This window comes from Notolabrus celidotus, chromosome 10 (assembly GCF_009762535.1).
Source record: "Notolabrus celidotus isolate fNotCel1 chromosome 10, fNotCel1.pri, whole genome shotgun sequence".
In the NCBI taxonomy this organism is placed as follows: domain Eukaryota; kingdom Metazoa; phylum Chordata; class Actinopteri; order Labriformes; family Labridae; genus Notolabrus; species Notolabrus celidotus.
Window position 1 is genome coordinate 6,920,537 of NC_048281.1, and position 26,009 is coordinate 6,946,545.

General features: G+C 39.2%; 2 protein-coding genes across 3 annotated transcripts in view; both read right to left on the minus strand.

The window, feature by feature from the left end:
• calcrla (calcitonin receptor-like a) overlaps positions 1 to 15,582 on the minus strand; it is a 33,767-nt gene extending 18,185 nt beyond the window's left edge. For both annotated transcript variants that reach the window (XM_034693454.1, XM_034693453.1), the window contains exon 1: positions 15,337 to 15,582. The gene's annotated coding sequence lies outside the window, so the exon portion shown is untranslated. The remainder of the gene's footprint in view (positions 1 to 15,336) is intronic.
• Positions 15,583 to 17,260: 1,678 nt separating this feature from the next.
• Positions 17,261 to 26,009, minus strand: part of tfpia (tissue factor pathway inhibitor a) — a 48,391-nt gene continuing 39,642 nt past the window's right edge. The window contains exons 3-8 of the mRNA XM_034693463.1: positions 24,871 to 25,047; positions 22,312 to 22,389; positions 21,500 to 21,559; positions 18,867 to 18,926; positions 18,372 to 18,560; positions 17,261 to 18,145 (exon numbers count right to left, since the gene is read on the minus strand). Coding sequence (XP_034549354.1) covers positions 18,081 to 18,145; positions 18,372 to 18,560; positions 18,867 to 18,926; positions 21,500 to 21,559; positions 22,312 to 22,389; positions 24,871 to 25,047 — 629 coding nt within the window. The 3' untranslated portion in view covers positions 17,261 to 18,080. The remainder of the gene's footprint in view (positions 18,146 to 18,371; positions 18,561 to 18,866; positions 18,927 to 21,499; positions 21,560 to 22,311; positions 22,390 to 24,870; positions 25,048 to 26,009) is intronic.

Consider the following 26,009-nt stretch of genomic DNA (forward strand, 5'->3'; position numbering starts at 1 on the left):
TTTTTGTTCTTCCACTTTACAAAGCAGGCATGCATCTCAACAATGGGAGTCCATATTTAAACACAACAAGCAGATTAAGGAATGATGGTCCTCTAATCCAAACACCTGAAAACAAAAGCCACTGACACTGAAGCCCTTTATTTGTTTCAGCTCAGAGCTTATAAACCCCTTCAATCACCAAACACTTGATTATTGGTCTGTTTGGGTCAACTCCACCCAAACACCAACTAGTGCTAACTGTGGGTGGTCCACTATTATGTGTAGTGCCTCAGAGTGTTTCACAGAAGTGGTTAGTCACATACTCTTTGCCCAAGAGCTGACATCACCCCTTACATCACTCAGAGTGCAGAAAAGATACCTGGACAAGCGGCCTGTGCAGAGCAGCTGTTGTGTTCTCACCCTGTGCCAGACACCAGCCTGTGCTTATCGCTGCCCCTGAGAGATTTTGTGCTGTGCCTGTGCCGTAAACATCCTTCTGCCCTCACAGGATGTTTGGCGCCCCATACTTTTAAGCTCTGCTTAGTGGCTTTCGGATGTCCATTAGGCTGGTGAGGGCCTATATCCTAACATTACTGCCCCATTCTACATCAGGAAACAACTTCAAGGGAGTACAGATAAGACCTGTCGATGTTCAAACTTATATATTTCAGGTTCCTTTACTGCACAATGGATAAACTGACCCTGACTGTTGACAGTTTGACCAAGAAATTGATTATATTCCTTTACATTTGTCAAATTTGCTACTGCACTGTGGCACTGCAGTGTTTACTTGATTCTGTTATCAGCCTTTGAAAGCCCGGGCAGATAATGGTCAGTGGAGTATCCTGTGTATGTTATATAAACAACTGACGAGAAAAACGTAGCATGGGAATAAGTGCAGTTGTGCTTTGGTTCAGATGACCTGCAGTCTTATATCATTCAGATAAATAGTGGGAGTTAGAAAACCTCTGGTTCAGGGTCACTTCTCTAGATAAATATAAGCATATAATCAGAGCACCTAACATTTTTCAGAACATGCCAAACCTCAAGAAAAAAATGTATACATCTTTATTAGGATGTAAGAAATCAGTCAAAGCTTTAAAAATCACTCGTAGTCAGAGCTTGAAGTGGAACAAAAGAAGTCCCAGTACTCCCCTTATTTACTTGTTGCCATGTTTATCATACATCCAGTAAATCATCATTACGATCTAAATTTCTACAGTTAATAAAAGATACCAAGAGATAGATACAACATACATTTATAGAGAGACTACTTCAGGATGCCACACAAACACATGAACTGCATCCTCATGCTCTTATCAGAGTTTTCTAGAGTAGGGCCAACATTATTACGATCTCCTTTTTACTCAACTTTTGCTCGCTTATCCATTCCTCATGAGTTTGTGTTCATTTGACATCACTCTCTGACGACAACACTGGTAAACAGGAAAAGTCCCGGTAGGCCAAGTACTTAAATGTGTGAAGTTGCAGAACTGTGAACTGAAAACACTGGCATGCCTGGACCCTTCTAGGGTTTATTGGAACACACAGTCTGACCCTGAAGTTAGTGGTGGCATTGTCTGGAAGGAGGCTGCCTCATTTGTCATGAGCAAAACTCCTATTACTTTTATACAGTTGCGTTGTTTTGAGTTTGGTGAACGAACTTAACTTTAAATCTTTTCATTATGTGTCAAGTGAAAAATGCTTTCTTACAGTAATACAATGACATTTTAGACTATCCATTAAAAAATGATTGATAGTCTTCTCAAGGCTGCATTAGCAAAGATTAGACTAACATTACTCAAAGCTCCTGTGAGGAGTTCTTAGCTGGTTATAAAACAGCACAAAGTTAATATTGATGCCTCTATTTGACCTACAAAAGCAAAAGGACCATAAGCATAGAGATTGAAACTTATATCTGATTATTTTAGTGTCTGATACCACTCATGCAGGTCTCAGTTTAAGTGATTGACAGCACACAACAGAAACAGATTATTTTTTCAAATATTTTCAAAGATAATGAAGATTCTCAAAAAGTGATTGCTTGACTGTTAAAAGGAAGCAGGATGGGACATTTGTCATTGTTGTTGTTGTTGTTAAAAATAAGTAAAACTACTCACATGTTAGTCATGGAGGGATAATATGTATACAGCTTTGTCCAGAAGGGGCACCAAAAAGCAACGCAAAACAAAAGTTCCTACAGGAGCTTTGAAGAAATCTTATTTGTATCTAACTATTTTTAACAAACACATTATCATTGTTTACCAAGGTGCAGTTTTAAGTCTTGAAATAAGAAGCCAGTTTCAGCCCATAGACTGTATAAATAATGGTTGTAGTATCTGTGACGTCACCCATCTGTTTCTTAAACGCTGTTTCGAGGCCAGTTGGCGGCGGCAGCCATATTGGAAATGTTGAACTCAACATAACTACTTTTGAGTGAGTGTGACATAAAGAGGCGGTCCTTGAGCCTCCTCGCCAACAGCTACAGTGTTCCCGCCTGTCAATCAAGTCAGCTGTGCCTCTCATAATAGAAAACCCGTAATCTTAATATCTTTGAAATTGCTGCGTTTATGAAAAAATCACCCCCCGTACAGTGTGTGCTGATTGAGAATTGAGCTATCAAGACTACACTCGTCTTTTGTACCAGGCTGTAAACATGTTTATTCCTGCTGTAAAGATCGGCTTTTTTTAAATTGCTGTGTATGTGCTTTCCGGTACTTCTGAAGCAAGCCTCAAGCAGATCCTCGATGAACTGCAGTTTTTAAACACATCGGCTTTGGCTTCAATTCTCACAGCCAGTGGTTGCCGCTTAAGTCAGCCAGGTAATCCAAGCTTGTATATTATTTCAGATGCTTTGGTTTATGTATTCTGTGTCAGAGGTTAAAGAAAAAGTAGAACAGTATTCAATCAGGGTTTGAGACAATCTTCAAGCAGTGTCACTTTTACAGTTTGTCCACCAGAGACTTGTGACACTGCCTGTATTTATGTATTAATGCTCATACAATTATTGCAGTTATTTAAAAAGTTTGCAGAAAAAAAATCCAGCCTACAACAGGTGAACAAATGAAGGGGAAATCAAATCTTCAGCCAGTTTGGCTCAGGCCTGGTTTATGATGTAAGCCATTGAAACACGTGACATAACAAGTTGGAGAAAAACTCTGTGTCATGAGTTGCTTTTGTTGTTGCGTTGTATTATCCTAGTTGTGTTTCTTAGATTGCTAGTTTATTTTGTAAAAAAATTAGTTCTTGTTCCTTGTGTATCTGGTTCAGTTTTTCTTCCTGCCCTTGTGTGTTCCCTCCTTGTTGATTGTCCTCACCTGTGTCTCGTTACTCGTTACCTAGTGTGTCTATAGTCTGTGTGGATGCACACTGTGAAATGTCCCCGAATTAGTACAACCTGGGGAGTTTTGGCATACTGCAGATTTTGCTCTTGTTCACATACTACTTACTACATACTGAATTTTGGCCAAATCAGTACTTACTGCGAGTATAGTAGGCTGTTTCGAAAACAGCCTCTGTGTTTTCCCCCTGTCTCTTGTCATATCATTGTCTTCCCCACCTGCATGTACCTCGTTTCTCTGTTCCAGTGGTTCCATGTTCCTAGTGTTCGAGTGTTTCCGTGTCTCCCATGTTTTTGTTCAAACAGTAAGTTTTATTATTAAATTCTTTATTTTTTTAATCTGCACTTGTGGTCCTCTATTTCCCTCATTTTACCTCCTAACCATGACAATATGAGAAGAAATGTGATGAACAGGACAAAATGTGCTGATGTGAGAATTTACACCACCCTTTTGGCAGTATCATAATGTGCCCCTGCTAAGGTATTTCAACACTCTCTGTACTGAATCCAGATGTATGGTTTTGTATGTGCTGAAATTGTCTATCAGCATCATAATGAAAACAGAGAGACAGTCTCATCACCTCTGAAAAACACAGGCTGTTATCACTTATGGCACCTATGCACTCAGGTTTTTACCATAGTCTGTAACATGACGTGTTTCCTATGACGCCCACAAGCCAATTTTCACATCAAAGACAGAGTGTGAAACATGGGATCCAGGTCTTTCTCTTGATCAGCGAGGGTATCGTTACCTTAACAACAAGGTTTAATGGGAAATGGTACAAGGAGTGCAGGAGATGGAGCAGCATCTAACCTCAGACTAATGAGAAAAACAATATCCTGTGTCCAACTGCAAGTGCATTTGTTACAAGAGACGGAAAACATAATGTAAAAAAAATGATCTCCCTATATAATGTCTTTTATTTGACAAAAAATAAAAAGTTGTCAGTGGTTCTGAAAAGGAAGTCTTGACGGGGAGGGGGAGGAAAGAGCAGGATCTGTTTCCAGCCAGCTCGGTCTCCCACTGTGTGCTGTCATTCTGTGAGAACACGAGAGCTGAAGATTGAACTAATAAGATAGAAAAGAATGCATGGGACAGGAAATTTTGAGGAAAAACCCAGAGCTGTCTGCAAAAGACGGCTTTTAAGAATAGCGAGGAAGCATGGCCTCTGTCAGAGCTTCCTTCCTTAATCAACAAGACCAAAGATAGCCTGTGCACATTTGCCATGGGGTAAGCTGTACATAAAAGTAATCTTTCTCATGTGACTGAAAAATCATCTGAATTAGAGTCCTACATCTCAGGCTCAGATTTTACCAAGGCCAGACCTCATGCAAGCCTCCAAGTTGCCAAGGGCACATCCAGATGTCAGAGAAAACAATAACAATCCCACACAGATGTGAGGGAGGAGTCCTCTTTGTTGCATGAAAAGACCTCCTCAACTCTGAATCCCCCCCAACCCCTCACCCGCCCCCCACCCTGACTGATGCACACAATATTCTTTGCATTAACACGGCAAGAGGAAGGCTGTGCTTCAGTGCAGAAATCAGCCCAGATGCCTGAGTATTCATGTCATTGCATTCACGCCCTCATTGCCAGCGTGCCAACGTTCTCAGGGCAGGCACATGGATCTGCTTACAACAATAGTGCTTCAATGAAAAAGGGCTGCAGTATCACACTCACAGTGGAAAGGGGAAGGCTCATACCGGTGGTAAACATGTAAGATGTTGGATAAATGTTAGATCCAGCCATTCACGGTGGTCAGCAAAGCCCCTAAGGGTGTGCCCTTACAGGACGGATGATGCAGCCCAGTATCCGCAGGACTTATGAATATTGAAAGACTCTGTCACACACAATTTTATTCACATGCAAGAGCAGAACATGATGTGCCCTTTAAAGTAGTAGGGTTCATGTGAAAGTGTGAAGGGCTGGAATGGTGAACGGACCACAAGCTTCAACAACCAATAAATCACATCCTCGTTAGGCAAAAGTCCTGATTCTCAAGATTTTCTTCCCAATCATGGGATAAAAACTGTGTTTTACTGAATCATCAAATATTGATGTGCTGTCTGAAAAAAGGCTGTGCTATGGTCAGCAGATTATTCTTTGAGGTTTTAGGTGCATAACACTGTAACACTGACTTTTTACTGTATGTCTGCTTTTAGATATGTGTGGTGCTTTCAGCCCTGATGGCGAAACAAGCAAAATCAACACTGCAAAGACAACACTGCAGTATTCTCCATTAAGTTTAATAAGAAGGAGATGCATTTGTTTGGAGTTACAGTTTGATCTGGATATGAGAATGCTTAACTCTAATAAAATCTTTTGTATTTCACTGAGTCATAGCGCTAAACTAATAGGTTTCTGTTATATTGACAACATTTTAAAGTTGAAGCTATGACCATGACAAAGCTGTGCTCAGTTTAATAGTAGCAAAATTGTATGAGAAAATAAGGTGTTTTCAAAATAGCTGACATGCTATTATAGATGATATGGGTACTCTGTGTTCCTGTTGAACATCAGGGTGCTACAGTGACGGGACTCTTCTACCGGTAAATTACATTTGCAGAACTAGCGGTGATGTTACAACACTGGTAATGGAGCTTAATATTTACATTCACATGTATTACGACTACAAGAATAAGCTAACCTAGCTCGATGTGTTGGCTTGTGCTTGACAATTCTGAAGTCAGCAGCAAAACAATCAAATCAGAGCTAATTCACATTTCAAAGTCATATGATGAAATAAATAATGAGATAAGGCATCTTAAAAATGTGTTATTCTGGGTTAATGATGGTGATAGTGTCTGACTGCTGCAAGTATAATGGAATTGAAACAGTAAAGTTAAATATCCATCCTGCAGGACAGAATTTTAACATTTTTAATCTGAAATGTGAAAAAGATGAGTACAAATATTTTCAAACTCCTTTTTTCAAGTGTCCATAAAAAGTCCCAAACACAGGGGAGTCATTCTGTACTGAATGTCAAGTATCTAAGAGGTCTAAACAAGGTCTACCTTTTAAATGTGAGATTTGATCAACTAATAATGTCCCCAATCAAGCCAGGTATTCAGTGCCTGAACTCTGCAGTGGGTGAGTCATAAAAGAAACCAAAGCTATTTCATGCCCTGACGGGTCCGAGTGTGGAAAGCTGCCAGACGAAGCAGATTTATCAAAGAGAAACAGTGGACACCAGTCACAGCTCGCTGATGGAGACAAATGGCTTGTTATTGTATGAGGATGGCTGCTCAACATCACACAGCTAGCTCCTCTAAATGCAGCACAGCAACCGGCTGCATGCTGTTGCTTCATTATTGTTCCAATATCCAAAATGCTAAAAATGTTACCCTTTAAAACCAAAGTATGGATTCATTTCCTCTGTTTTATCCACAGTCATCCAAACCCTTTTCATCTTCTTCCAGCTTTCAGTTGAACTCCAAGTACAAACATTTCCTGAGGAGGCAGGTTGAAAATCTGGATGGTTTTATTGCAGATATCTAAACCGGAGGACTGTTAACACCTCAAGTGTGTGGTTTGAGTGTGACTGGGGCAGACTGGTTAACTTAGCTTAGCATAAAGCAGAAAATTGGGCTAAACAGCTGACCTTGCACTAGTTGATAAAGTACCTTTCATTTTTAATTTCAGAGGGAATTTAACTTTGAAATATTTTCCATTAATGTCTTAGTTTATTACTTATCAGATTCCCATTTAAAACAAACACAGCTAAGTTTATAAAATGCAGCACATTGTTAAACATCAAGCAGTAATGCAGTATGATGCAACAGGACACGTTCCAATACAATATGAAACTCTGCGAAGCAATGCAATAAAACAAAATAAAATATAAGTATCTGATGTCAGCTTTACAAAAACTATACCCCTCCAGTCAGAAAGATGATATATTGCTGTATCAATATTTAATCCCATCTACACCACCAACATTAAGAATTGTGATGTCTTAAAAAACTGTTTGCTGTTGGGACTCCTGTCACAGGTTTCAGATTTGTCATCTCAGCATATAATCCTCTTGTGCTGTTTTGTTATTAAAAAGAAAAAAAAATATTTAAAGGCCAAAAATGAAAAACTCTCCTTTACTTTAGAGAAAAAGCAGAGAGAGGAAATCTGACTTAGCTTTTCTTTTCTCCTACTTCATATATCATCTCAACATCCCATAGATTTATTTTGTGATCCTTTGGAAGCGGCCTGATGTAAAGTGCCCAAAATTAGCTCCACTTGGACCGGCTACAGCAGTAGACTCATAAATCATTTACAGGGGCAGAGTGTCTGCTTGAGTTTTCCTTTTGCTGATTTAACATTTGTACTTTTCTTTAATTTGGACGCGAGATATGTCTTACAACGTGTGGATGATTTTTGTACTTCAGTAAAGAGAGTCGGTACGTCTTCTGCCACTGCTTGGATGTTACAAATGTAGCCTGCCATCACCTCTTATGGTCACTAATCATTGTAATGTCTGTAGCTATTTAATCCAATTAAACAGCAGAACAAAAACAACCATTGACAATAGTCCAGCACATAACTCTCCATGAAGCCAAACTGGATGTTTTTACACTTTGGTCTGTTAATCAGTCAGCTTTAGAGGCACAGGCACACTGATTATGTTACTCTACCTTTGATCAGAGCCATGCTGGCTGTCTCGTTGTGCTAGGCTAAACCTAACTACTTCCAAACTGAATGTAAACATTGAACAGAAAAATATTGATGTTCTCATGTAACTCTCTAGAACGAAGTGCTGTCTTCAAATCTCAGAGTAAGGGTGCTGCTGTCTGGTACAAGGTAAAGTTGAAGAGTCTCCCCTGAATCTAAGACCGGATTAGCTGGATAGCAAGCATCATCATTATTTTAGCAGCACACAAACATGGCAAACAGCATGGTCCTCTCTGGTTACGTTATAAGCAGGTTAAGAGTGCTAAAGGTCTTACTGTAGGACAAGGATCTTATTCCAGAGGCCTCTAGTCTACGCAAAGGAAAAAATAGCACAAATACCTCGATAAAAATACACAGGTTAAAAATAAAAAGGGTTCCATCGTGCGTTGCACCTGCATAGCTGCTACTGATTCTCCTTGGTGTTAATGTAAATGTTTTGATGGAGCTCTACGCCTTCCGGGCCGCGATTAAAATAGCACAACCTGCTGAGCATGTGCTCACTGCTTTACTGGAGCATACAGTATAGGCTACAGGCTGGTGGGAAAGTGTGGCCAATTCCACCAATTCCTTCCACCACATAGATCCACATTTTCACAGGTCAATCCACTTTCTTTGTTAAGGGGCGAAAGGCCACTGATGGGCTGACGGCTTCACACATGCTTCTCAGCGGGGTTTTGTTCCATTCTGTTACACTTCTGAATCTAAACTTTCACGACTGTGTCTGTTGCAGCGATTAGTCGTCTTTAAGAGGATTTCAAGACTAGAAGTGCCCTAAGAGTTCTAGTAGGTGCTTCATCATTCTTTCATATCTCATTTGGGTTAAAGGAAAGGGATCTACATATCAGTGAATGTCATTAGCAATGCATCAGCTCACTTAATAGCATTTCTTCTTCCCTGAAAAATGCCCTTTGGGATCTTTCTGTGATTTCGGTCCCTTTTTGTTATTCTGCTTATCCAAATATTTCAAAATCTCATAGATTGCAGAGATTAATCTTTTAGTCTGTACAACATTACAAAAAAGAAAAAAAAAGGGCTCATCAGATATATCATATTTGACATCTTTAAAATATAACCTTTCCCAAACAAAGAAAAGTAGCAAAGCACCACGGTTACGAAGCAGGAAACAGAAAACACCTGCTTGAGAAATGACTTAACAGATGAACTGTTGATTAGTTTGCTCTTGATGGATTATTAATCGCAACTTTTTTACTTCCATGCAGACACTGATCAAAGCAATCAGTTGGTGTTCTACAGAGCTGTCAGAATGTCTACTAAAAAAATGCTATATCAGAACTTTTTTTAACATTACAGTCTGACCACAGAGTACACTCAGGGTCTTCCGGGACTGATATGAGAGGTTCCCTTCTGGAATTGCCACGACTAAAATAACCCTGGAGCGCGGTCAAATTCACTGCTGTTTAAAGACAGCCTCCCAAGGAAACGAGGGAATATCCTCCATGTGCTCGCTGTGGGCCCTAGACTTGACCTCCAGGGGAGCTATTCACGTCACGACTAACGGGCTCAAGTTGCTCGGTATGCCTTGGGTTTGTGTCACAAAAACGTTTAGCAGCAAACACGAGAGATTCCCTATGAAAATGTGTGAGAGTTCAGCGACCTCCACTTAATTTGCAGAGCAGATGTTTGCTGAAGTAGAAATAATGCATGCAATTTCAGCTGGCCTTAAGAAAAGCTGATCTATTATTCTTCTTTCTGAGATAATGTCACATTGTTTTTAAATTCAAAATGAATAAGACAAGTGTTTCCAGCTTAATGAGCAAATACAAACTCCTGCAAGAGTGTTCTGCAGCCTAACAACAAGGGCAAAGAGATCCTCATACAATAGAAACTGGAGTAAACATCTGAGTCACGCAATGATTTGTGTTTAAGATGGGCATGAAGAGTGCAGACAATAACACAATGTGGTTTTTAAAGGGGTGCAGAGTAATTTGGCGCTTTAATTAACTTTAAAAAACAATTAACTATGATTGTATGGAGAGGATTTTGGCACGGCTTACGGCAGCTTGAGTTTGACAATAATAATAGTCCCATTTTCACAGTAGAGTAACTTAGCTAATTGGAAATTCAACAGAAATGTTTGCAGCACACATTTGCTCATCACAGCAGAAAATGCACGGTGGAAGAACAGACTAAAGCGGTGCAAACTGGCTGGAGATGAGCTTTCAGAGCTGCTTTGCATTAAAAAGGAAACAAAACTGTTACAAAATTAAAAAAAGAGATGATATTCTATCTCCTTTCCAGCGCAAAGGTTTTAAACAACATGTGAACAATGTGAAGACTATCCAGTACTGCATGTTCACCTTTGGAAGACAAAGACACTCGGAGCTTCCTGGGGACCATTTCCTCTCTTCCGTGTGCCAGAGGCCCCCTCCCACACAGTAAATCAGAAAGCCTGTGTCACTGACGGTTTGTTTATCTCACACAAACATGGAACACCCTTAGAAACTGCACAACCTCTTTCCACTGTCCTCCACAAAGCACTGAATCTCACACTGCCAGCCGCTGCAGACACAAACAGCTCCTCATATGAAGATGCTGAAGGCGCTTACCCATAACAGGTCTCGTTGGGCACCTTCTGTGCTGAGATTAAAGTGGAGAAAAATGACCCTCCATAATGCATGAGCGGAAAAAATCACCTCAAAGGGTTTCACAGCCCCGAAACTGAATCCAGGACCTGAGGGGAACCTCTGAGACCGGGGAATACAAACATCATTGTGCTTTTGTGTAAAATGGGAATAAATACATTTGAGCTGATAACTTTTTTAGAGCTGAAACACAATAAAGGTTCAACTTCAGTGGGTTTGAACAGGTCTGGGTTCTGTTATAGAATCCAATGTCATTGGATGAGATATCATCAGATGATTCAGATTTCTCAAACTGTAATAAAATGAGCTAAAAGTCTGAGAATCTCAATGGATTAAAGCATTAAAACTGTTTTTATAAATCACGCAATCAATTAAAGATTGCAAAAATCTGACTTTTTCATTTAATTTTACTGAGCTTCTGTATAAACTTTATTATTTCATTTTATTTTATTTTATTTGATCTCTACTTTATTTTATTTGTATTTATCTTATTTTATTCCCTCTTCTATTAATATTTTGACTTTATTACATACTGTTTATAAGAGCTCTGTAATGACCAAATTTCCCTCCCGGGATAAATAAAGTATTTCTGATTCTGATTCTGAAACACATATAACACATTCATCCAAAGCTATTTTGCAGAAACTTGAACTTAACATTTCCCGATGCCACACAAGTTATTTGAACTCTTTGCATTCTTCAGTTTTTGAGCCGTGTATATTCATAAAGCACTATGAAAAGCTGTTTTGATTTAAGTCCTACGTTGTTGTTTTTTGCCAATCCTGATGTAATTTATGTGAGAATCTTCAAACAACCTAAACTCACACAATTCAAAGTTAATCTTAGTTTGGGAGTTTTGCTAATATTATAAAGCTTTTTATTGAGGATCATTTTAAACAGGTCGATCAGACATCCTAATCTGTTGCTCCCCTATGCACACAGCCCCCCCACCCCACCTTGCCAAACTTGCTCTGCATGCATTTTTATTACATTTAATAACATGCATGATGTTGACAGAGCATGATACAAAATAAAGCCCAAACTTTTCACAGAGACAAAAAAAGAAGGCTCTAACTCTGGAACAATTTTCTGAGTCCTTTCTAAGGTTGTCTGTCATTTGATAATCTTCTGTTTTGATGACGTCAACAACTTTACCATTATTACAGTTCTTAAGAATAAAGACTTGAGGTATTGGGACCAAAAGTATGTGAATGAGGCTGTACACTTGTTTAATTCTGCTGTTAAAATTGACATTTAAATGTGGGCTCAAATGGGGTTCCTTCAGCTTTTGGAGACCTTTTTTGGAGCCTCAAGTGGACGCTCAAGGAACTGCATTTTTTTTTTTTTAGCACTTCTGCATTGGCTTCATTATTCAACAATAGAGGTTGCTGCTTGATTTCATGTCCTTGAGGGTCTGTTTCAAATTGAGTAAGATGACAGGACCATGCAATTGATGGTGGCATGCATTAATAAATATAGGTGGAAGCTTCTACAACAGGACGAGGAGCAGAGGAGATAAATCAATATGACTTTGGCTGCAATGGCCCAGTGTGCCTCTGTGATTTATGAGGGGTTGACTTTCATCAGAATCTTCATAACTCTTGTGACTGTGAATCAGGTGGCCTTTGCACTCACAGGAGTTTGTTGCCAATTGTGTTTGTGGGAAGGTAAATCCCACACAACAGCTATAGACACGTGCAATCACTGCATGCAAAACTGTCCCACAGTGCCGCCACCGGCATTGTAATATCACAACAGCTGCTCCTACATGAGGGGTAAAAAGAAAATTACCCCCTTTGCTAAAAAGGATTTAACCTCTACTGCTCACAGCTCCTGTGTGTCAGTATAAGCTGCAGTGTGAACGAGATTCCTCTAGCACAACTGCTTATATGCCATCACTTTAGAAACAGATCCACCATACCATGGAGATGCTGAAAGCTTAGGGAGCTATGCTGCCAAGACCTTTGTCTCACCCATATTTTAAAGCAGTTTCCTGGACTCAGGCTGTAAACACTCAGCATGATAGTTTAGGGGTTGAATCTGACGGGTTGCATCATGACTTTCTCACTGCAAAGTTGGCTCATGTATTTAGCGAAGGCCTAAGCTACTGGAAGATGTCAGAGAAAAAAAAAACAGCCTCACAGACTCATCTGACGGAGCTGCCAACTGGCAGCTTGGGCTGTTTTGCAGTCCAAAGTGTCCTGTCAGATGACATGCATGGACAGTAAAGAGAAAACTGTTTTATACCAGACTGACTTTTTGGTATGCATACACATACAATTTGCAGTCACGTGGGATAACTCATTTTAAATTACTACCATTTATTCACTGACAACTTTTGTGTAGTGGAATTGGCATCATGTTCATATGGCACAGAGACAGTAAAAGCAGCAGAGTCATTGTTTCTCTGGTTCCTACAATGATCAACTGAGTAGTAAAAAATAAACTTATTTTCAAACTTTCATCTGATATTTTTGTTTCTTGTAAATTAAGAAAGTTTAACTTCTAAAGTATCTAAAAGAAAATCATTCAATGATTGTATCTGCACAGAATCCATTCACATGCAACAAGAAATGGACATTGCAGGGAGCAGCAGTGCCACTTTACCTCCATGACATTATTTCCTTTTTTTTACACTCCCAGATTGTAATTGACCCAAAATAATACAAAATATATTATAGTTAGTCTTAATCATTTTTCAAGAAAGAGCTAGCATGCAAAAGCTAACATAAGCTATTCAAACTTTATGAAAATGTGCAGGCAGTAGAGGGATGCTGCAGTTTGGCTGCAGGAGATTTTTTAAAACAATAGCAGGAACATTAAAAGCTACATAACTTTTAGGTCGCGCAGATCCCAGGGAAGGAAATTCCAGACATACAATCAGCAAATATGATAATGTAGGCATGAGTAGATCATTTCTGTAGCAGGGTAATAGGGTCTTCTAATATGGTTAATGGTTACTACATGAGTACAAAAGTATTATTTTTCATATGGTGGCTTTTAGTATTTTAAAACTCTTGTTTTTTTCTCTTACTAGTTTGAATTACGAGATGAGATCATGTGCTTTGGTAGCCAATCCTCAGATTCAGACTGAAATGACAGTTGTGGGGCCGTTTGTGCTGCTGGGCTACAGTCAATTAAACCTGATCAAACCGCACCCACACAGTGCTGTTGAAACTGCACAGCATGTCCGAGTTACTGAGCCTAAAACATACATAAGGATGTGTGTTTCATAAAATGTAAACTCTCAATTGTTCTTCTTTTTTAGGTCGGACATAATCTATTCTACCAAAAGAGATGCTTTCACAAGTATGAAGGCTTTAAATGCTGACGTTTTGATGGATTGTGACAATCCCACAGGTACTATTTTTCAATACTGTACAATGAATGCAGTCTCTCCCACAGTTAACGCTGGGTTTTGGTCCCAAATTTAACTAGAGTGATAAGAAAACAGGGTTTAGAAAACTGGAGATAAAGTCTTGGAGCAAAGAGGCATTTAGGATGAAATGTTAAACCTTGATTTTTTGATCAATCTATTTGGCTCTTGAAACTGAATTGTCTTCCCATTAATCACTATCTAAGGTGGAAATTAAACTGTGGCTTATCCAGGTTCTGTGGTAACACTTCATGACAGCCCTCCATGAGAAACCTACATACAGCTTACAGCACAACACGGTCAAATCTGACGTGTTGACAGAAGAAGTCCACAAACTTGGCTGTGACTCCTCTTCTGCGCTGCTCCCTCCCTGCATCTTTCAGCACTGTGTACTGTATTCTCTGCCAACGGTGACCACCGCTTTCACATCCTCCACCTACACACCATCCTCATCATCACCATCCTTATCATTTTTACTGCCCAGCCCACAAACTTCCAGCATGTCCAAATATGCCGCTTATGTAACCCTGCAGATGATTTAGGAGGCTGTGAGCACCGCTTCATCAAAGCCTCAGAGCTGAATGGAGCTGAATCATTGCCCTCCTGCTTGGTCAGACTGAAAAGACCTTTCATTTATTGTAATGTAGTGTCTATTTAACATAGAGGACGGATGATAAGCCTTGTAGATTATATATGAGTCAATGGCTGTATACAGGCAACTGTAGATGAAACAGCCAGGGACACAAACTGATGTAAACATATATCCAATGTAAATCGAATCCGTGCGTAAAAACGAAAAATGATGCGTATCTTTCATAATTTAAATACATTTTTACGCATTTCCATAGAGTATAAATACACAGGCTGCAGCTGAGTAAACTCTGAGGAGATCCCTCGGCGTATTCCAACACATCTTGAATAAAATCTCCATAGTACACATAAAAGAGAGCCCAAATAATTCTGACAACTCTATTTAACACGAACACAGCTTTTATAATGGTATAACTGTCTCTTGGCTTAATAATGTCCAAAGCCCAAAACAGTAGCATACAGTTCGACTTTATTTTTCTATTGAAAATAGAAAATCTCCCATGCAGCTCTTGGCAGAAGGACATTGCAGATTATCTGGACCCAGTTATGGATGCTCACACCGGCTATTCCTGCGTTTTAATGGACTCAGGATATAACAGCCTTTTCTGTTAGTGCACGCGTCTCTGTAATCCATGCAGCTGGACTGACCTCTTTAAACACACAACATGGACAAAATGCATTGTCAACTCTTTCCATTAATTCTACTCGACGTTGCTGCAGCTGAAAGTGAACGGAAATATGAGGAGTAACAGCGCCTGAACGCAAGATTCACAATCCGTCTTACCAGAGAATGAAATCCACCAGTGGCGCGGAGGTTTGAGCCCGAAATACTATCAACACAATCCCCAAAGTGTCTCCAGTCCTCGATTTCGGCACAGAGCAGTAAACACGGCGGATCTCCGGCGCTGAATGAGCGCAGCCAAAGCGGCTGTCAGGTTGACGTTGGAAAGCAACCCACTACTTCCTGTTACATCACACCGAGCTCCAGCTGAGGACCTGCGAGCTGTGGTGAGATCTACACACTGCAGGAGAGGTGGATACTGAACTCCCACACTCTGATACAATGATGGAAATATACTGTAAACGTAGTTCTAAAACACCCTTCACAATATGAACCAGCATGGCCGTTTTTAGACTCACTGGAGCTCTGCTCTAATTGAAAGCACTTCAGACTTCACTTGAAGTGGGGGAATTAACCCCTTGACTTTTTTAAGTAACCCATTTACCACTGGGCCGCAGTATTCATGTGGTAATGAGGAAACTACTTTGAAGTACTCATAATCACTCCAGGGCCCAACATTAATATGACTTAATATTTATAGCCTTGCCTTCATGTTGGTTTATTTTAGATACACATCTGTTGTTTTTGACCCTTCTACTACTAGTGAAACAGCATTAGACTGATTACCCTGTAATGTTGGTTGTACCAAAAAAAGACAATAACATTTGCATGTTTCGGTCCATTAATGAATGCATGGCCTCCACTGTCTTCTAACTTGAGTATCTTACTCCTTAGCATAATAAGTGTGTTAATCAAGAAACAGCATCCTGCAGCTATTGGGATCCATATTGTAAGGGACTGCTTGACTAAATCAACATTTAAAACTGCTATGGTTCTCCAGAGCATTCATTTTTTGTCTTGATTTTTGTCATGTTAGCTCTTAAAGTATTTTAAAATGCATCATATTCCTAGAATTGCTGCTTCTAAGATACAACCCCAAATCCAAAAAAGTTGGAAGTCTAAAAGCTGATTTAGATGTTTTTTATATCACTTAAAACCTGTATTTAGTTGATATCAGTGCAAATGTGACACATCAAATGAAACTGAAAAATTGTATTGCATCATTAAAAAATAGCCTATGCTAATTTTACATTTGATGCCAGCAAAATGTTTTACAAAAGTTTCGACAGGGGCATATTTACTGTTGTGTTACATCGCTTCATCTTTTGACAACACTGTAAAGGTGAGGGGATCAGTTTCTTCAGTTTTGAAAGTGAAATGGTGTCCCATTCATGCCAGATATAGGATTTCAGCAGCTCAATAGTTTGGAATCTCCTTTGTTGTTTCTTTTGTTTCATGATGTGCCAAATGGTTTCAATGGGTGACAAGTCAGGACTGCAGGCAGGACAGCTGAGCCTGGACTCTTCTACTACGGAGCCATGTGTTGTCATGCAGAATGTAGCTGGGCATTGTCTTGCTGAAATATACAAAGTATTTAATTACTGTGTTCAGCTGAATAGTTAAAACAAATAAAATGCAGTGCATCAATTTTACATTCTTTAAGTTCATCACACCTGTCATCAACCTGACACATGTCAACTATTTCTTCGTACAGTACATCAAAGGTGCTTTGCTTTCTGCACATTTCTGCCACAAGCCATGCAAGTATCTTTTGAAAAAAGTCAGATTTTAAACTACATAAGAAATACTATTATTACAACTAATTCTACTACTATGAACAACAACAACCAACAATGATGACTTTGAACTTGTCAACTCAGACATTGGGAGTTTTTTTGGAAGTGATATGTACCAATCAAAAGTGCTGTGGTGTCAATATTCTTCTATACAGTAGTACTTTGTTTTTTAATCATTCAATATACTCTACTGTTTATCTGTATCCCCTTTTAAAGCTCTTTAGTGTAAAAATATGCACTTGATGTATTCACACAAGACTGAGTTAACACAGACAGACAGAAAAGAGAGATTCATATTGTAGAACTTTAATCTATAAACTCTACAGTCCAATACATTACAGTCATAGTTATACAACAAGAAAGTAAAGCAAACCACTGTGCCCACAAACTCTTACTTTACACAACACTGCCTCCTTGTGTCCCTCCTCACTAACAGCACCAACAGAACTGCAATAGTGATTTATGAAACTGCATAACATTGATTAAAAAGGGTAGAAGTCCTTTTGGTTTAATCTGACAGAAATAAAGCAGTCAGTGCCTTGTAAACATTGATTTATGGATGTGAGGACAGGGTCACCCTGATTAATGTGTTTACGATAGGACCCTGTACATTGTTGTCATTGATCCTGGGGTAGAGATGGTCTATTTAATCTTCTAATGCTGGGCTTACACTGATTAATAAATGTGGAGCTACATCAGAAAATCATCAGCGACTGTATGTACATAACAAATAACCTGGAGGAGCATTCATTTCATTATTCAATGAAAATCTTTACTGCGACTTTGGTGTTCTTCACATAGAAATAACATTGGTTTGTTCATAAAATCATGAGCTCAAAACAGAGAACAAAAAGACGCTTATTATACAAGTGCAAGGAAACACAGAGCATCATTGTAGAGACATTTTTCATCAGCCTAACATTGTGTTTTTTGTCATTTAGATACTGATATAATTGGCTAATAACAGATATATGCATTTAGTCTTAAAAACCAAACACACCTTCACCGCAAATGATTTTATACACACACAGCATTACAAACAATAGATTTAAGGAAAGCTAGAAACAAAGTATGGACATAAATACATGTGGCTCCACGTTAATGCAGTGTTCAGACTGAGCGTTGAATAATGTCCAGGTTCTTCTTCCTTATCCTGATCATCTTCCTCCCATGAGCTGCAACAGAAAAAGAATACACTGAATGATATAACTTTATTTATGTGACTCTCTATTAAAGAGGAAAGTTATGACTTACATGATAACCCTACAAATCAAATTATTGTTACCTGTTTATGTTAAAATATAATAAAACTTTACTTTGTGCATTCAAGCAAAACTGAGGAATGAAATCTAAATTTGATGACCACATGCATTTTGAAATGACATTGTGATATAAACATACTCTTTCTGCGTCGAGCACACTTGACACTGCATTCTCTCCGACTCCTGAAGTTGTTCTCGTTCCCACCACAGCCGCTGTAGCGAAACATGTGACACCGCCTGGTATCAGGGTTGTATCCAAACCTCTTCTCTGGACTGTCACAGTTTCCTCTCTCCAAAGGCCTGGAGCATGGATCTGTGGGCTTTAAGTCTGTAACAGAAATGACCATCAAATTAGGGCTGCAACCAATAATGCCTTACTTCATTTTAATCAGAGTTTCTTTAACAATGGCCTCCCGATGTGCTTTATGAGCTATCCTCTTTGATTTATCATGCACCATGACTAGGACACAGCAGTGTTGTAGGAAAATGTGTTTTTTATATATAAACAATTTTTATATCCAGGTGATTACACACTAACTCAAACACTTATGAATACTCCATTACATTCCAAGTCTGTTCTGACAAATGTCGCTACATTCTACACACTGTACCTTTAAGAGTAATGCTGGCTTACCTTTTATCTCTTGTTTTGTGCCATTCATTTGCACCTGAGGTTCATTTGCAAGCATCTCCACTGAGAGACAAACACAATTCAAGGGATCCGTCATTTTGAAGAATAGTGCTTAAATAAGACTTAAAAATATGCTGATTTACTGTCTTTGAAATCACAGACTAAATAAAGAAAAAAGTGGTTTGTTGATTTGAGTTTTAAAGCCTGAAGTTTGGTATTTGGATGAACACCATCTTGTCTTTTGGAGCAAAGAGTGACTTTTATGTAATTTCTGGGCAATATTTACCAATAACAACAACAGAATGAAAAATAAAAGAACTAAAACTATCCATGGCCTTTTATTCTGTACGACTTCTGGATCTAAATTCATATTTTTACAGTGAAAGTTTTTGACCTTTTGTGCAAATTTCAGCTGATCCTTTTTAAACCCAGTGCTCCTTCAGTTTAGGATTACTTCATGTAAAGCTGTAAGGCACACATGTCTATATTACAGCTTGTCACAGCTTTCCCAGTGATGCTTTAGGTGTAAATCACCACCCAACCACAAGATGTCAGTCTTCCATTTCAACATCTCTGCATATGCTTTGCACTATATTTCATACGTCAGCCAATTCATTGATAGTTTCCTAGCTTTTGTGACTTTAGAAAGCAAATGCACCATTTAAGGTCTGAAAAAAAAAACATACAGCACCTGATATGAGTCACTACTACACGTGATATCCTCCATAACTGGTCAATGTAAGGTCTGGATGATACATAGTGTATCATCATGCCAGGGTTATTCCTCTAGGTGTTTTATTTTTGTCATGTTCATGAAGGTTTTATACGTTATCAGGGAATAAAAGATAACACACTTGAAGACGGCTGAACAAATGGAGCTAACTCATCTGGGTTCCTTCCCTCTCTGTTTTTGACAGGACTGAAATTGAATTCTTAAAATTACAACTCCTTGAATGAGTTAAAATGGAAGCAGACAAGGCTGCCTGTGCTCCACTGCTGCGGGACATAGAGGAGCCTTGGAACATGACATATGCTCCCTCACTCCTAATACACTGAAAAATATAAGTGGGTCTGTGTGGGAGAGAGACACTGTTGCACTCTGCCCTTTGTTTCACATAACCGAAGCAATTTTTTAATCTGTATGCCATGAATGCTTCGCTGCACCTTGGCATTGTGTTTTATTTGACCATAGTTAGTGATTGGCAGCTTACACGGCTTAACAAAAAACTGAATATGCATACTTTGGGATTTAACCATATTTCAGCCTCCAGCTAAGTCTGGTTGCTGCTCTGAGGAAAGGATGATTGATTTGATGATGCTTGTGCTCTCTGCAATGAATAAACATGGCGTGCTATCCTTTGGCCTTTTGCCTTTCAGTCTGCTATTTATTAATTGAGGCAACAAAGAGTTTCATCTTGAAAGAAAAAAAGTGTCACAATCTATTTTCTTTCCTGATCAAGGTTACTGAACTACAAAAATTTAATCAGGAACACAGTTGGCCATTCTTTGATGTCATTCAGCTGAAAAGGGTTCATTGTTGAGGGCTTTTAAATAGAACGCAGAGAAGTCTTTTCCTCGCTTCATAGCACCACAGGAAAGTCAGGTTTATTCTTGCCCACTTATATCTCCACTGAGTGTGTATGCAGTCACACCGCATCTAAAACTTGTGTTGAATATTGTCTTATCTCTCTCTCTCTGAATCCATATTTGCATATGAATATAATATTTGAAGGTAAGGGGCATGTTTTTTGGTTTCTGTGTGTGGTTGATTAAGTTTGAGCGATCCACTTTGTCTGGATTCTGTTGTTTTGAGGCAAACACTGGAGAGCAAAACAAGGTGCCCAGCATAAGCAGAGTATAATCTCAGAAACAACCACTTAGCATGTGACCCCAGCTTAGCTGTTTATTAATCTCATAAATGTACATGAACTTGGTCACCCTTCCTGCTTTTAGAGTTGCAGAAAAAAGCACACAGACAAAAATCTCATGGCCTTCTTATCCATTGTCAGCTATCTCAATTGCTGCTAGATACACTAGAATCCCTCCAGTAGTTGCCATTATCTGATATTAGCTATTGATTTTTAAGATTACACCTGAACACACCTTATAGGTAAAGTGTGTAAAAATAGGAATAAGAGTTATCTCTCCGTCAGGCACTAAACTTAATGCTCCCCAGCTTCAGTGGAGCGGAGGTAGCCTTCGAGAGCAGGAAGCTCGTGTGATGCATTACAAGCATGAGCTTCAATTTGCCAAGTTTTCCACATCAAAAATATCTATCAGTACAAATTATTTTGTGAACCACAACCATTTTCGTCTCCTTTGTCTTCCAATTGGTGCATTAGTAGCCACTCATTAAATACAAAAATGCATATCTTTCATCACAGGTTACTAATTTGCTCATTCTGTTATACAGTAGGTGGCGGTGCAGGATGTTAGCCTCCCTAGATGGAGACACACTCCTTATGTGGATATAAAAGGAGCATTCTAACTTAACGAACACAAAACTATTTTTAGATTCAGGTGATTACACACTGACTTAAACGCTTATGAATATTATATTAGATTCCTACTACGTCTGTTTTGATAAGTGTCACTAAATTCTTCACACTGCACCTTTAAGCGTAGTGCTGGCTTACCTTGTATCTCTTGTTTGGCGTCACTCAATTGGACCTGAGGTTCACTTGCAAGCATCTCCCCTGAGAGACAAACAGAATTCAAGGGATCAGTTGTTTTTAAGAGTAGTAAAAAACTAAAAAGATAAGTATTTCCCAGGGTATGATTAAATTCTGTAAAAACATAAAAGGGATACAGCCATCATGATATGAACCCTTTGATATTTTGTTTGGTATTTAGACCATTGTCATCTTTGGAGCAAGAATGGAAAGGGAGGGTACTATTGGCTATGCCCATGTCTTATAGGAGAGTTCAGCAACAACTTGTTGATCACAAGTAATAGTATGGCTGTCCTAATCTCTTTAATCCATTATTTTAAAAAGGACCTCATGGGGCTTTTGCAGCCAGCCTCAAGTGGACACTCAGGAAACTGCAGTTTTTTGCACTTCCACTTTGGCCTTAGTTTTCCACACTGGAGGTTTCCTCCTCAGAGAGTGCTGGTTTGAGGCACCTCTGGGTTCATTTTTGAAACCAAGAGGCTACCTCCACCTCCTTTACTGTATGCAGCATAAGAGGGAAGTGAATCGGTTTTCTACCTCCTCTCAAAAAAAGTTTGAAATGCAGAAAAAGACACATTTCATTCAAAACATTGATTTCCAAACCTTTATAAAACGTGAATGTGCAACTGAAGATGGAGTTTGTTGTGTGTTTGATATATTTACGGAAAAAAACAAGTTGATCCAACTATAAATGATCAGAATATACCAAATTTCCAGGCATATGTACAGCAAAACATCAAAGGTTTCATATTATAAGTGTGTTTGTGCAGTCTTACCAGCTACTATGGTTGGCTGCACCTCAAAGGCTCTTCGGGCGGAGTGTGATTGGACTTCTGGGGCCTTGGTGGTTTTTACTATGAAATGAAAAAAGGACTCATTGATTGATCGGCCAACATTTAGAACAGATCTCATTAGATCTCAGTGATCTATCATAATTACAGTAAGTTAATATCATTAGTATCAGACTAGAGAGAGTGTTGGTCTGCAAACAGATATAATCTACTAATAAAAGCGGACAGAGTCATCCATCTGCAGTTGTTATCCATAAAAGAGAATTCATTTAAAGCTTTTCCGATTGATTTTCACTATAACGTGCGCTGTGGGCAGAATTGTTCACAGATGAGCAGCTCCGCCTTATTTTCTTTGACAATTTCAGTATCTAAATGACTTCTAAATCGTGCCTAACTCTGGCATAACTGGGCGGGCCTCGGTCACTTTAAAGTGATTTAAATGCTAAATCATGCAGGGATGTGATTTCATGGTCAGCTAAAATTCATCACAAAGTTAATTTTCATGAGGTGGAGCTATTTTGATTATGTCAGCGCTCTGAAATGAGTTTTCACTTGTTGTGCAGCAACTGTAATCACCTTTGCTCTGGACCTAGAGGTAAATAAATTAAACTTTGTATATTGCTTGAAGTTAAAGGCAGAAAGAGCTGTATCTGTGTTTGGGCTAATTAAAACATACACTACCGTTCAAAAGTTTGGGGTCACCCAGACAATTTAGTGTTTTTCATGAAAACTCACACTTTTATTTATCAAATGAGTTACAAAATGAATAGAAAATATAGTCAAGACATTGAGAATGTTAGAAATAATGATTTTTAGTTGAAATAATAATTTTGTCCTTCAAACTTTGCTTTCATCAAACAATGCTCCCTTTGCAGCAACTACAGCATTGCAGACCTTTGGCATTCTAGCTGTTAATTTGTTGAGGGAATCTAAAGAAATTTCACCCCACGCTTCCTGAAGCCCCTCCCACAAGTTGGATTGGCTTGATGGGCACTTCTTCCGTACCTTACGGTCAAGCTGCTCCCACAACAGCTCAATGGGGTTGAGATCTGGTGACTGCGCTGTCCACTCCATTACAGACAAAATACCAGCTGCCTGCTTCTTCCCTAAATAGTTCTTGCATAATCTGGAGGTGTGCTTTGGGTCATTGTCCAGTTGTAGGAGGAAATCCAATCAAGCACTGTCCACAGGGTATGGCATGGCGTTGCAAAATTGAGTGATAGCCTTCATTATTCAAAATCCCTTTTATCTTGTACAAATCTCCCACTTTACCTGCACCAAAGCATCCCCAGACCATCACATGACCTCCACCATGCTTAACAGATGGTGTCAGGCACTCTTCCAGCATCTTTTCACTTGTTCTGCATCTCACTAATCTTCTTCTGTGTGATCCAAAAACCTGAAACTTCGATTCGTCTGTCCATAACACTTTTTTCCAATCTTCCTCTGTCCAATGTCTGTGTTCTTTTGCCCATATTAATCTTTTCCTTTTATTGGCCAGTCTCAGATATGGCTTTTTCTTTGCCACTCTGCCTAGAAGGCCAGCATCCCGGAGTCGCCTCTTCACTGTCGACATTGACACTGGTGTTTTGCGGGTACCATTTAATGAAGCTGCCAGTTCAGGACCTGTGAGGCGTCTATTTCTCAAACTAGAGACTCTACTGTACTTGTCCTCTTGTTCAGTTGTGCACTGGGGCCTCCCACTTCTCTTTCTACTCTGGTTAGAGCCTGTTTGTGCTGTTCTCTGAAGGGAGTAGTACACATCGTTGTAGGAAATGTTCAGTTTCTTGGAAATTTCTCGCATGGAATAGCCTTCATTTCTAAGAACAAGAATAGACTGTGGAGTTTCTAATGAAAGTTCTCTTTTTCTGGCCATTCTGAGAGTATAATCGAACCCACAAATGTGATGCTCCAGATACTCAACTAGCTCAAAGAAAGGCCAGTTTTACAGCTTCTCTAACCAGCAAAACCATTTTCAGCTGTGCTAACGTAACTGCACAAGGGTTTTCAAGGTGTTTCTAATCATCCATTAGCTTTCTAATGCGATTAGCAAACACAATGTACCATTAGAACACTGGAGTGATGGTTGCTGGAAATTAGCCTCTATACACCTATGTATATTCCATTAAAAACCAGACGTTTGCAGCTAGAATAGTCATTTACCGCATTAACAATGTATAGAGTGTATTTCTGATTAATTTAATGTTATCTTCATTGAAAAAAACAGTACTTTTCTTTCAAAAATAAGGACATTTCTAAGTGACCCCCAAACTTTTGAACGGTAGTGTATGATTAAAGGGCACAGACTACAGCTATGATTCTTGCTTCAGACATGTATTGCTGACTTGTTGGCGCTTACACAAATGTGTTTCTTATCTCTATCAGATAACATTTAACATCAAATCAAGACATCTCTGAAACTTTGAAGCTGTTTAACCCAATACACATCCCTCAGGTCTGAATGAAACCAACAATGCTGCTTCAGTGCATGGACTCAGTTGTCAATGTCTCCTGTTAAAAAGACAAAAGTTGAATCAGGCTTACCCGGGTTCTGGCACTTTGCCTGACATTCCGCCATGCTGCGGAAGTTGTTTGCATTCCCAAAGCAGCCACCATAAAAGAAGGTTTTGCACATCTGAGTCTTTGTGTCAAAGAGGTAGCGTGTCGCCAGCCCTCGACAGGGACCAGGAGCTTCGGGTAGGTGACATGGATTCTTGTCATCTAAGAAAAGGAGAGGAGAAAAGCTGTAAGAAGGGACTTCAGGGTTACATGAAATGTCTTTTTTTGACACACGTCATATTTTTTTTTACCACCTCTCAGGCAAGACCTTGTTCAGGAGTGACAGACAAAGTTGTTTTGTAGTTTTCTGAATTTAAATTTTAGTATCTTCTTGTCATGTCATGGAAAACATACAACATTTGGAGGGACGAGCACAAAAACACACCATACCAACACAAGTAGAGAGACACACACACACACACACACACACACACACACACACACACACACACACACATCTTATCTTATTTTATTATTGAAACTTCTTCTTGATCGTACTTATGTCTGGGTTGCTGTAACAACTGAATCCCCCCCCCCCCCCCCCCCCCGGGATCAATAAAGTAATATCTTATATCTTATCTTATCTTACTCTCTCTCTCACACACACACACACACACACACACACACACACACACACACACACACACACACACACACACACACACACACACACACACACAAACTGACAGTGATAGAGGTGAAGAGTAAAATTAGCTTTCAGTGGAAATCAATGGCAGAAATAAGGAGCAGAATCACTTCACGAGCAAAAGACATTGTTGTCTTTCCTACTGAGTCACTGAAAGTAAAACAATGCCACTGTCTTTTAGTCTTTACCTGAACAGGGTCAGACTGACATGACAAACTGGATTCTACATTCCACATTGTACACTTTCTTCTTCACTTTGTTCGTATTGATCAGGTTTACTTGTCATATTTGAACTAAGTGCTCCATTGACTCTGACATTGACTGACCTGTAAAAAAACAAAAGAAAACAGGAAGGTGAACTTCACCACTGTCACAAAGTTTCCAGTTTTGCCTTGATGGAATCTGGATCAAAATTTCTCTGTTGAAACACACGTATAGCCAGAGTATACTCAAACTGGGCCCTATTAACAGACACTAA